The sequence below is a fragment of the Phoenix dactylifera genome, chromosome 12 (assembly GCF_009389715.1).
Source record: "Phoenix dactylifera cultivar Barhee BC4 chromosome 12, palm_55x_up_171113_PBpolish2nd_filt_p, whole genome shotgun sequence".
Taxonomy (NCBI): domain Eukaryota; kingdom Viridiplantae; phylum Streptophyta; class Magnoliopsida; order Arecales; family Arecaceae; genus Phoenix; species Phoenix dactylifera.
In genome coordinates, this window is record NC_052403.1 from 2,537,575 (window position 1) to 2,548,993 (window position 11,419).

General features: G+C 35.9%; 1 protein-coding gene across 4 annotated transcripts; it reads right to left on the reverse strand.

The window, feature by feature from the left end:
- LOC103705078 (E3 ubiquitin-protein ligase DIS1-like) lies at positions 1 to 9,868 on the reverse strand. Of its 4 annotated transcripts, none has more exons than XM_008788678.4 (6): positions 9,637 to 9,868; positions 8,676 to 8,730; positions 5,239 to 5,448; positions 3,005 to 3,083; positions 2,697 to 2,827; positions 1 to 629 (listed from the first exon to the last, which is right to left on the reverse strand). In XM_008788678.4, exons 3-6 carry the CDS (start codon positions 5,419 to 5,421, stop codon positions 306 to 308), a joined length of 717 nt encoding a protein of 238 aa, XP_008786900.1. In that variant the 5' UTR covers positions 5,422 to 5,448; positions 8,676 to 8,730; positions 9,637 to 9,868; the 3' UTR covers positions 1 to 305. The 4 variants fall into 4 exon arrangements, with proteins under 4 accessions (XP_008786900.1, XP_038988218.1, XP_008786897.2 ...); XM_039132290.1 differs by having other exon boundaries at positions 2,933 to 3,083; XM_008788675.4 differs by having other exon boundaries at positions 2,697 to 3,083.
- Positions 9,869 to 11,419: the final 1,551 nt, after the last annotated feature.

Consider the following 11,419-nt stretch of genomic DNA (forward strand, 5'->3'; position numbering starts at 1 on the left):
TGAGCTTTGGAACAAATTACCTATTTCATTCAGGGCATATGTTAAAGAACACTCCAAAGCAAGCACAATCTTTCCATGTTTCTCTAACAAAACGAGTTTTGACTTGGATGAGCATGATAAAATACAATCAGCAGCAGGTTCAATATATCCTTGGCATAGCATGTGTACCCTTTATAATGTAACAGATTGTTTTTCCACTCAAATATTCATGCATCCCTGCAAGCAAATTGAGCTTGCCTTCAGTTATGCAAGAATACTTGATCAGGAAAGACAGAAGTATATGGACCATCTAGATGAGAGACTCCTCACTGTTCCTTCCAGATCTTCCCTGTCACCTTCAGCTTCAATTCTCTGCTATCGCCGCCGCCAGAGAAGAAAAGGGCCATGTTTCGGTGGACAACAAGACCATCGTAGCTATCACGTACCTTCTTGTGGCTGTCTCTTATGCTTCGAGGCACCCCTTGCCATATTATCTTGCGTCCATTACCGCCAACCTCAAGGCTGTAGCTATAGTTTTTAGCCTCAGACTCATCCCCCATGAAGCGCAAGAATGCTGTGTAAACAGGTGCCATGGCCATCTGGAAAGCCTCGAAATGAAGGCAGAAGTACTGGCCAAAGCAACTGAATACCTGATGATACCATACCACAGAAAAAATGTGAATCATTACTAACATACATAGAACATAACATGATACCACAAAAAAGATGACATGAGACCCTTTATTTTCGCATTAGCAACCCCAAACCACCAAAAACAAAAAAGAGAGAAAACCTCTAATACCTTAATATATGAGAAAATGAGAACTACAAAGATGTGAATGACTAGTGATATAAATAGAACAGAAGATTCATAATAAGTCCAAAGAAAGTGAAGCAAAACGCCAGGGGTTATAAACCCAAACAAGTTCCAGATCAGAAGTCCAGTGAAGACACGGATGAACTCAAATTAAAAAGAAGCCTGAAATTAAACATTAAAGAGCTCGAAAACAGGCCTAAGAAGTATGGTTGCTAAGTGTAGATTTCCTTTTGTTTTTGTTCTATGTTAATGTAAGACTAAAACGTACAAACTTGTTCAATAAAGGAAATAATAACCATCCAAAACTGTCCACTATGAGGAGACTTGAATCAGGTATGAAACTTGATTTACATTCTAAGGAGATGATTTGAATCCACAGCCCACTCCGTTTCCTCAGTCCTACTAATGATCACCTCAACAACCATCATGCAGCCATAATGAACTACAAAATAATACGTAAACACGATCTGGATCCAAATGCAACCCATTTCCAGCCCTACTTCTTTACATCATCTGAGTAACTATTATGCAATAAGATCGATGAACCAGAATATGACTGTCTATACTGGAAGTCCTGAATTGAACCTGTGAGTAGCTAGGTCCTGGAATGCCACCAGCGCCCTGGTTCACCAGGGGCAACCCAGTTGGTACTGCTTGGTACGACCCAAGACAGGACCAACACCAGCCGATCTCACCCGGTACAAAGGAACACCTACCTACAAGGTTCCTGAAGCCTTTCTTCTGTTGTTTGTTTTTGAACAATGAGAGGAAAGAGGAAGAAAGAGAGGAAGGAGAGAACAAATATATCAAATCCAGCACCATCAAGAAAAAAAAACTGAAAAATTTGGTGCTAGTGCCATTATTGGCACTAATAAGCACAATCATGGATCCTAAAAGCTTGCCTAACTCTAATAAGGACCTAAACAAACCCTAAAAAATAACAAATCAATATAAAAAGTGGGTCTTGTGCAATAGCAGGACACCTTATGTACCTTGTATTATGTGGTATGCTAGCATACAGGTGCCGTACTGATCCTGTCCTCAACAGGTACTGGCATCAGAATCGGGACTGTAAAGTTTAAATCTTGGTTATGCACCTAGAACTTGCTACAGTTTAAAATCAATGTCATATTGATAATTAAAAAAGAATTAAGTCTTAATTGAACAAAGTCTAAAGTAGCTGGTCCACCCTTGTTCATTAAATATACATACTTTAAAGCTTGGCTATGACTCCACAAAATTAGGCCCAAGCTCAACAAAACCAAACAATAATCACAAGCAAGACTTTACTGCTTAGCTCAGTTACAGTCGTCATTGGAAGACATGATTTCTACATAAATATTTCAGCCTTTGCATTTATCACAACATAAATCAAAACCAATATTTTAATTGACAGCCACACTCCAAGAAAGATTTCGATGAGGATATTCTACAAATAGATTACTCCTCCTGCAGTTTGTAAATTAAACTCATATTTAAGCATATACAGCATACCACCATCAATTCAAGCAGAGACATGGCCATCCTGACTGAGCTAGACTCAGTTAATTGAAAGAGCCGTCTTAAGGTTCAGGTTTCACCAATACTGGTTCAAGCTTGGCTTAAACAAACTAAGCTTACTGGTTCATTGACGCTTCCTAGTTATAGGAACATGCAGTCTGATGTGATTGTGGGTAATGGGCCCAAATAAAATATGGCTCATCAACAACAAATACATATAGTGGAGCTGTTAAACCAAATAAATAGAACATTTGGAATGTTCAAGTTATATTTCACAAAATAACAGTCAAAGAAAGCATGGGTAACATGGTCTAAACAAGAGCAGAAGAGAACATAATGACAAGTTAGTTATGAAGAATCATTGCACATCAGAAGCATCCTTAAAAAGTTGAAACAGTACCGTTAGCATCCATGTGGCATTCTCAACCTCATCTGGATTTGATCTGACATATCGGTGGTTGAAACTGCTTCCATTGTGCATGTCAACCTTGTGATCGTCTTTCAGATGACTCACCAAATGAGGAATATCACCTACAACAGTGCAATCAGATCCTGCATATGGACAATTGTAGGGTCTATATACGCATAGTGATTCATGTTTCAGCTTGCAATAGTAAGGATAAATCCCATTACAACCAAAGTTCTGATATTTGCATGGAAGTTCAAGAGAAGCTGCCACTTTCTCCAAAGCAAGACATCTAATATTACCCAATTCATGCCTGCAAGTAGGACACTTATTGAATACTCTAGACTTGCATCCAGAACACAATGTATGACCATTTGAACACTGAAAAAACCCAAGAAGCACTGTCAGACAAATCTTTTCTTGTTGAAAGAATCACTAAAAATATCATTATATGCACAAGTATGGAAGCTATGCTTGAAATCATATACCATATGAAAGAATCCAGTCTTTTGAAAGAACCAATGAAACAAAACCATAGAATTAAATTAAGAGAAAAGATAATGGAAAACCAAAATATAAATAGAAAAACTTTTTTGTCTAATCCATCAGTAAGGCAGGCTCAGCAAACAGATATAGCAGAAGAAAACAAAGAGTTGAGAATAAAAATGACATAGGATGCCAATTTGATGCACAGCTCCCTTGTCCATTTGATAACTACCACACAGATCAGAAGGGATGAAAAGAGAAAGCATGATCGCGCGCGCGCAAGAGAGAGAGAGATGTGGGAATAATTTGGCTAAGGCCATGTATCTACAATTACATGATTCTAGGACACAAACCCAATCAGAAGTGGTTTTTGGTATCCTAAAAAAAAATCTTAGAACTGCAGGTTTGACAGTCTTTCACAATGCCACCAACTTTTCTCCTCACCTCTTCTTAGAGCAGCCCTCCCCGTTCGTATGTAGTTATGACATTGAGATAGGACTTAGGAGGCTGCCATCCAAACAGCCTCAAGAGGCAGCGATGATATTTGTCTTAGTAAAAGGACCTTGAGCAAAAACAATTGCCCTGTTCTTTTGTTTTATACCAACTTAAGAACGTATTGCTGTAATAAATAATTTGAAACTGTAGTTATCAACAAAGTGTTGGGGATACACTAATCCACTTCAATCCAGTTTCCCCTAAATAACAGATAATGCCAGGGGAGTCTAGGGTAATCTAAGTACAGTACAGGTTCCTTTTTTTGTTTTCCAACGATTTCTATCCTTTTCTTTTACTTGTTTTAAGGATTTTCCTCTTTGCCCACTTGGTTTTGCAGTTATGCATCTGCTTCCTTTTCCCTAACACTTCCTGCATCAGTTGCAAATTATAGTTGAAATATGTAGAAAAAAGTTAACTGTCTCATCAAATTTAGTGTGCATTAAAACTAGAGTGAAAATGGGTGTGCAACAACAATAACGGGGTGAATCATATCAGAAAATCCATGAAAAATTCTCAATTTACTTCAGTACCATTATGTTGACAGGTAGACTAGATACAAGAAATACTTGTTTGATGACTTATTTTGATTTGTAAGTAATTATGAGATATTGAGGATAGATTCAAAGAAAATTATCAACTCAAGTAAAGCAAGCTAACAACATGTCCTGTTTTACTGGCCTTAGGCACAAACATCAGTGAATGAATAGCAGCATGCCCGGTGAATTTTGTGTGAGACCCATGAATTGCATGCTATCACTAAGTGTGTGTGGCCATGTCGGTGCGTAATGCCAAGCATGTAAATGGTTGCCTGTGGGTGCAACAGCTTATACAAATAACAGTATTATATACTAATATGATATGTTGTGGGACAGTCCTACTCTCCTCAGGAAAGTGCTACCATGTCCTCCATCGGTTAATAAAAATCTACTTAAGACAATAACCATCAATTCTCGTTATTCTAGTGAATTTACCTATATGGCCTTTATAAGTGGTAAACACTATTATAACATGGAACGCAAATGATATCACAAAGATTCCGCATTCAGTCAAACACTGCACATAACAAATGGTAAGGCATTAACACCACAAGCTCAAATGTTTATTATAAAGGATCTAATTTTACAAAAATATAAAAACTAATGCATGGCAATGAAAAGTCAAATCCACAATCAATGCATTTGAAAGTATTGATGGCTTTGATTTCTCTGAAGGGCCACTCTAATCTGGAATCTTAAAGGTGCTGAAGTTCCTATGTATAATAGTCTCCCTATATTTCATTAAAAATTTAGTGCCCATTGAAGAGAAGCAGCAGTATCTAAAAATATATAAAACTAAACACATGAACACTTTAGAGTCCAACCACATGCAGCCAGACTCACAGACTTTCGTATTATATATAGTAAATATAGAAAATAGATTTTCTAGTTGAGGAAACTATCCAAGTAACAACAACTAACAGACTAACTAAGAAACATAAAGAACAAGCGAAAATGAACAATTTTTTTTTGGAAAACAAAATGAACAGATGTTTAAGAGAGTTGTATATAAAGCAAACCTGATGGATGGGTGGATACATAGCATTCAAGCAAACAGGACATTCTAGGAGTTCATAGACACTGCTAGCAACAGATACGCTCGGCTTTGATAAATGCTGAGCATAGTCATCAGCATCTTCATTGATATCCATCATATCTTCAATATTCTGAGGATCACTAGACTCAGGATCACTAGATGACATGACTGCCAGTACAGACAACTGTAAGACCTGTTTCCAAAAGAAAACAAGCCACGCCAATTTACATTCTGATTTATCATTGTTTTAAATTTCACAATATTAAATCAAAAAGTGTTTTGTTAATATTTGAGAAATGATGCACAAGATGGTCTCATTTTTGACTCAGACAAACACGCCGAGTTAATTTGGAAATAGCTTTTAGAAGAGTTCATTTGAAATTAGCTATTCTAACTAACAAATAACACTTACATTGCATGTACAATTAGTATGCATTGCAAAGATATTTCTCAATACGAGTTTCAATTTTTATTTTTTAATGATGTAATGACAAAATGTTCATTAAGCATATGAACATCATAAAGTCATCATGGGGTTATAAATGTGATCTCTGGATATATAGTTTTGGTGATGTCTCAAACAGAAACAATTAAAATGTATCTATGTAAAAGTTAAAACCATATTTCACAGCATTTGACGTCACATAATTATGTTCCATTTGATGACAATGGAAGACATGGCAACCACATTGTCTATGAGTTCAAACTCTAGAAGAGTCAAACCTAGTGGACATGCGGGAGGAAAAAACCTTCTCTAAACTTCTATGTAACTAAACTGGCAATGCTTCCATATCTACTTGCAAACCCAAGTTTTATTTTATTAAAATGCTGCTTGAAATAATAAAAGATCTGATATCACATCAACTTTTCCATTTGATGCCAATGTAGGACATGACGGCCATATGGTCCATGAGATTCGAGTTCTAGGGTAGTCAAACCTACTGGAGAAGAGGGGGGAAAGGAAAATAGTAAAACTTCTCTAAATTTCTCTGTAACTCAACTTGTAATGCTTCTGCGTCTACTTGCAAACCCACGTTTTGTTTTATTAAAATGCTCCATGAAGTAATAGAAGAAGAAGTAACAAAAGAGTAGCACAATTATCCACTTATGCAACAAGTCAGCCTCATAAATCAATTTCAAAAAAAAACACTGAAAATAACCCCAGTTTTGAGTCAGTCCAGTGTGAGGGGAAAGTTTGTTTAGAAGTTTCTACCAAATATTAGAACCATGATATATGGTTGTTTTTATTTGACCATGCATCTATCATCACAAACATACGTTAATGTGCGTTTGTCTGAAATTTATATAAAAATTCTAAAGAGACAGCCAAAAAATTACCATTCTTGTATACATTGCAGTTTATGATGAAGAGAAAGAATAAATAATACTGAAGAGAAAGAATAAATAATACTGAAGAGAAAGAATTAAATAATACTGAAGAGAAAGAATAAATAATACTGAAGAGAAAGAATAAATAATACTGAAGAGATAACTAGACCATAAGTAAGGATTATCATATTCTCTTCTCAGCTTTAATTTCCTTCCTCTCTCTCTCTCTCTCTCTCTCTCTCTCTCTCTCTCTCTCTCTCACTCACTCACTTGATTCGGGTGCCCAACTCTAAATTTCCTCTTCTTGGACCTATTCTGTTTTTCATTTTTTAAGGTATATAACAAATAAATGAAGCTCTTATTAGGTTGATAGGTTGATAAGGCTCCATGTACGGGTGCACATGCCTTTATTTTTCTTTTCAACTCAATTATAAACAAGTATGGTCCAAGCCGAGGTTCTGTTGACACAAACAAAATCCAACATGATGCAGCCCCTTGCTACCATAATTCTCCTACTTGGATGGCCAACGATAGCTAACTAGTCTAACTGAAATTTTAGCAGACTAACTATTCGCCCCTAACTTCGCATCAATAGCATCCTTTGGTCATTTTCCATCAATTCAGGCCTATATTTAATCCTTATGTTCATGCAAAAATTTCTTCTGCATTTTGTTGAAAGTTAGGGATGAACTTTAATATAGAAAGGAGGAAAGTCTTGCTTATCAAAATGGTATGTAGATGAGTGTAAGAAATAGCTGGTTGAAATTTAGGGGCAAAATAGCCAAAAAAAAGAGACGCAAGACAGTACAGTTTGCTTAGTTATTGGCCCAACCCATCCTCAGTGTAATATAGCATCATAAATGTTCTTTTCTTTTCAATATTTTTAATTGCTTCCCCTACAAATTGCCACTTAATCCTACAGAAAATAACCTCACCCCCCCCCCCCCTCCTCTCTTAAAAAAAGAGCCCAAACTCTGTCCTATAAGAAGATTCTGAGTATGTGCACCTCCATAAAGAGTACCAATGACTATATCATGGACAAGTAGAATGAAGTTTCCAACTTAACTCACACAGGACACATTTTTACCATTAAATCTCAAGCATCAGCTTAAGGCTATCATAGAGAAACACTTCCCTAGAGACACAAGCCACATGGAGGTTTACAAATGGAGGTTTACAATCTTTAGGAGGTTTTTAAGTCCAAATAAGTGGACAATCTTGAAATGCAGTCCCCTATGATAGAATTTGCTTTTGAGTTTTAATCTCCAATGTCTCTTCTTGCTGCTTGAATTCTCTATTGAAACTACTTCTTATGGTCTTTTTGTTTGGCAATCTTTTTCTACTACCGATACTCAGTTTTGAAACTTCGGGCATGATGACTTAGCATCTATATTTTCAACTTGCTTTTAACTAAATTCTCATAAAGTTGTTCAGCCTACTAATTTTCATATCTTTCCTGCTTACCTTTTGCTCCCATTTTAAGTTAGGGTTCTCTTCTTCAATTGTTTGGTTTCTTTCCTTCAATTGCCTGGAAGTTGGAATGATAAATATTTAATGGACATAAACTCGTTCCTCTTGCTTTCAGTTAAGTTACTTCTAATACAACTATAAAGCTTTTAATGAAACATGCTAAGCTAACCAATAAGATAATTTCAATGATTATTGGCTAATTTCATAGTTGCCACTCATATGGCTCCTAGGAGTCTAGGTTATTCTTCTTCAGCCATTTAGTTCCTTCCTTGACAAAAATCCTTAAGCAAGTTAAACAAATTAGAGAGTTATTTTTCCAATCATCAAGCTTCTCGACCTCCATATGTTTTCGTGCCTGATCTGGTTCATGCATCATGTTTTCTCATCAAGATTTTACAATACTTCGCATGTTTTATCACTCAAAACAACACAACTCAATTTTATAACTCCTAATTCTTTATTAGCCTATTGTAAATTTCAAGTGATCCAGCTTGCCATGTACATTGTGAACTCTTGCATTAATCTTTAAATATTCTCCTAAACATAAAAAAAGAACAATATCTTGTCCAACAATTAATATTTGCAAAAAGGCTAGTTTTTTTAACATGTGAAACATCATACCTGCTTTATAATTTACGTATATTTCTAAGCCACTCCAGAAGTTGCTATCTTGATGCTGAAAAGTTGTAATAGCAATTGAAAACACTGGAATAATTAGAAGAGGAAGACATAACGACCTTTTAAACTATATGGTTATAATTTCAATGGATGATGAGCACGATCCTATAATGACACTATGAAAACATAAACTCAACCTTCCAAGCCAAACAAGTCATCCACAGATTACACAGAAAGACCAAAACCTATAGTAATGGTGTCAAATTCACAGTAAAACAACATTCGTGGCCATTGCTAACCACTAGAAAGCACACATTCAACTTTTTAAAAACTAAAATGGGCTGCAACAACTAACCATAAGCAAAAGTAAAACGTACTGTTAATGTCTACCCAATGTAGCATCTGCCACAAATTCTATTAACAAAAAGATAATTTAGAGGAATCTCACTAGACAATCTAAAAGAAGTTGAAGACCTAAAGATAGGAAAATAGCAAAAAGATGATTTGAAGTTCCCAAATCCCATCAAGGTAATTGGACTAGACGATATACAGATGAACTAGCACAAACATGAGATCAAGACCATGAAAACTGATCCACTAATTAAACAAAAAAGAGAAACGAAAAGAGTAAAGTGGAAATCCTGCGCACCCGATTCTCTGAAAGGTCTTTTAAATTTTTATTTGAAAGGATTAAGAGAAAGATGTAAAAATATCACCCAAAAAACACTAAACAAAAGTTAAACATCAAATCTTTCTAGAAATAGGAGTGGATGACTGTCATAGATGAGGACAAATCTGAGAACAAGGCCAGCCACCGTTACCACAAAATCACACAGAAAGAAAAGCAAACCCACTTTTTTTAAAAAAATCCAATCTTTAAGGCAATGCCCCATCAAACTCGATCAAAAAAGTAAAAAAAATCAGAAATTGGATCGAATCAGCAAATCTCTACTTCCATCCGTACCTTTCAAAGGAAGAAGAAGCCCCGCAACAGGATCAAAACCCTAGTTTGAGCCGCAATCTGTAGGGTTTGCACGCATTGGGACGAGAATTTTTTTCCAATTAAAGGCTTCGATCGCCGGAATTCTCCCTCGCCAAATATTTTGGGTCGGGTGACGGTGGATAGCGAGAGGCGCGGTTTGGTGTTCCGGCGGTCCACCGGGACTCTGAACCGGCACGGCGCGGGGACGCTAAAGCGTAGGTTCGAAGCATTTAAAGAAGGGGAGGCGCCAAAAAGCGGAAGGGTTTGAGAGGGATTTGCTTCCTAAATGCGGAAAGTGAACCGTGATGGTAAGGTAAAGACGTCCGCGTAGTGTTTCTATGCAGAGGCACCGATCCACCGTCCGATGTATGCTTAATCGATCACTGCCCTTGGCATAAGGATGGAATTTCAAATCAGATTGATTTTTGGATCCCTGGTTTAGCTGTCATTTGATGTTTAGATTTTGCCGACTGGTGATCTTTTTCGCTAACTTTTCTTGTTTATTAGTAACTTCTAAGACCTTAATTCCTATTTTGTGCTGTGCTCAGAAATACCTATAGTAATGGTCGGAAATCAATTTTTATATATGATTTACTCAATAAATGCATACAAAATTTTTTTTAGGATATGCTTGGATGATTGGCTTGAAAATTCTATAAAATTTATGGGTTCGGCCAGTGCAACTAATAAATCTTTTATTTTTTCTTCCTATGAGATTCGAGCTGACCTACTTCAAATCTACCCCTTGGTATTCATAAAATACATTCCTAACCTAGCTCTATAATTTTGTTAGTTGTATTGGCTCAACCTATAAATTTTATAGAATTTTTAGCCCAATAATCCAAATAGGCTCTTAATTGAATCATCCCTATATCATATACAAGTGCGTATAAAATAGGTATAGTTGTGAAACAAAGAGAAATTATTAAATAAAATCTAATGAACAACTAAAAAAAACAATTTAATCAACAGGTTGGAAATCAATTTCTATGTCAATAATTTTGGAATTTCAACAAAAATATTCTTTAAGATTTTTGCTTTTTTCCTTCGAAAATTAATTTCCTAGTTATCTCTTATTGCTGCGCTTTTCAGGGCCATAAGAATCTTTAGAATGGGATTCCAACTTAGCACCTTTTGAGATTTTAAGAAGAGATTCTTTTTTGAGATTAGTTGCATTCTGAGGAAAGTTATTGTATTGGTCTTCATAGTAGAATTAGTTGGGGAAGCTCGAGGGATAATGGTTTATTCATCATTTGGCAAATTTTCAATGGCTCTAGTTAGCTTATCTTTAGCCCTCAACTTAGCTGATATTATACTAACACCTAAATTTTCCAAGCATGCAAAAATACAATGCATGACAATATTCCATATAAAGTTTTTGCGTATGCGTGTACATAGACACACGCAATAATTCATTTTTAAACACATCTATATAACAAAGATAAGAGACGAGGAGAGTGGTTTAAAGAGGATTGGAAGAGAGAGGTTGGATGGGGTTAGGGTAAGGGTAGGGAGATGAAAAAGAGAGTCTGGTTTATTAGGATACAAAATTATGAACTAATAAGGGAGAGGTTGCATGGGTTTCCATTTATTTTGAGAGTCAACTGAGATGAAGCAAGCCATTACTAGTTTTGGTGTGTCTCATGCCCCCCCTCAAATCTCCTTAATATTCATTCACATCCTAACAATCAATGTACCCTTTATATTTTATTATTAATTTTTACCTCTTGAAAATATTATCTTCTAGTACTTTAATCTAAAAGTA

Excerpts from the sequence above, each read along its gene's own strand:
- LOC103705078 (XM_008788676.4), bottom strand. The coding sequence starts at position 5,421 with ATGTCATCTAGTGATCCTGAGTCTAGTGATCCTCAGAATATTGAAGAT. Across the intron at positions 3,084-5,238 it reads TGTATCCACCCATCCATCAG|TGTTCAAATGGTCATACATT; the intron begins GTTTGCTTTATA and ends GGGTTTTTTCAG. Across the intron at positions 630-2,696 it reads ATGCCACATGGATGCTAACG|GTATTCAGTTGCTTTGGCCA; the intron begins GTACTGTTTCAA and ends TGGTATCATCAG.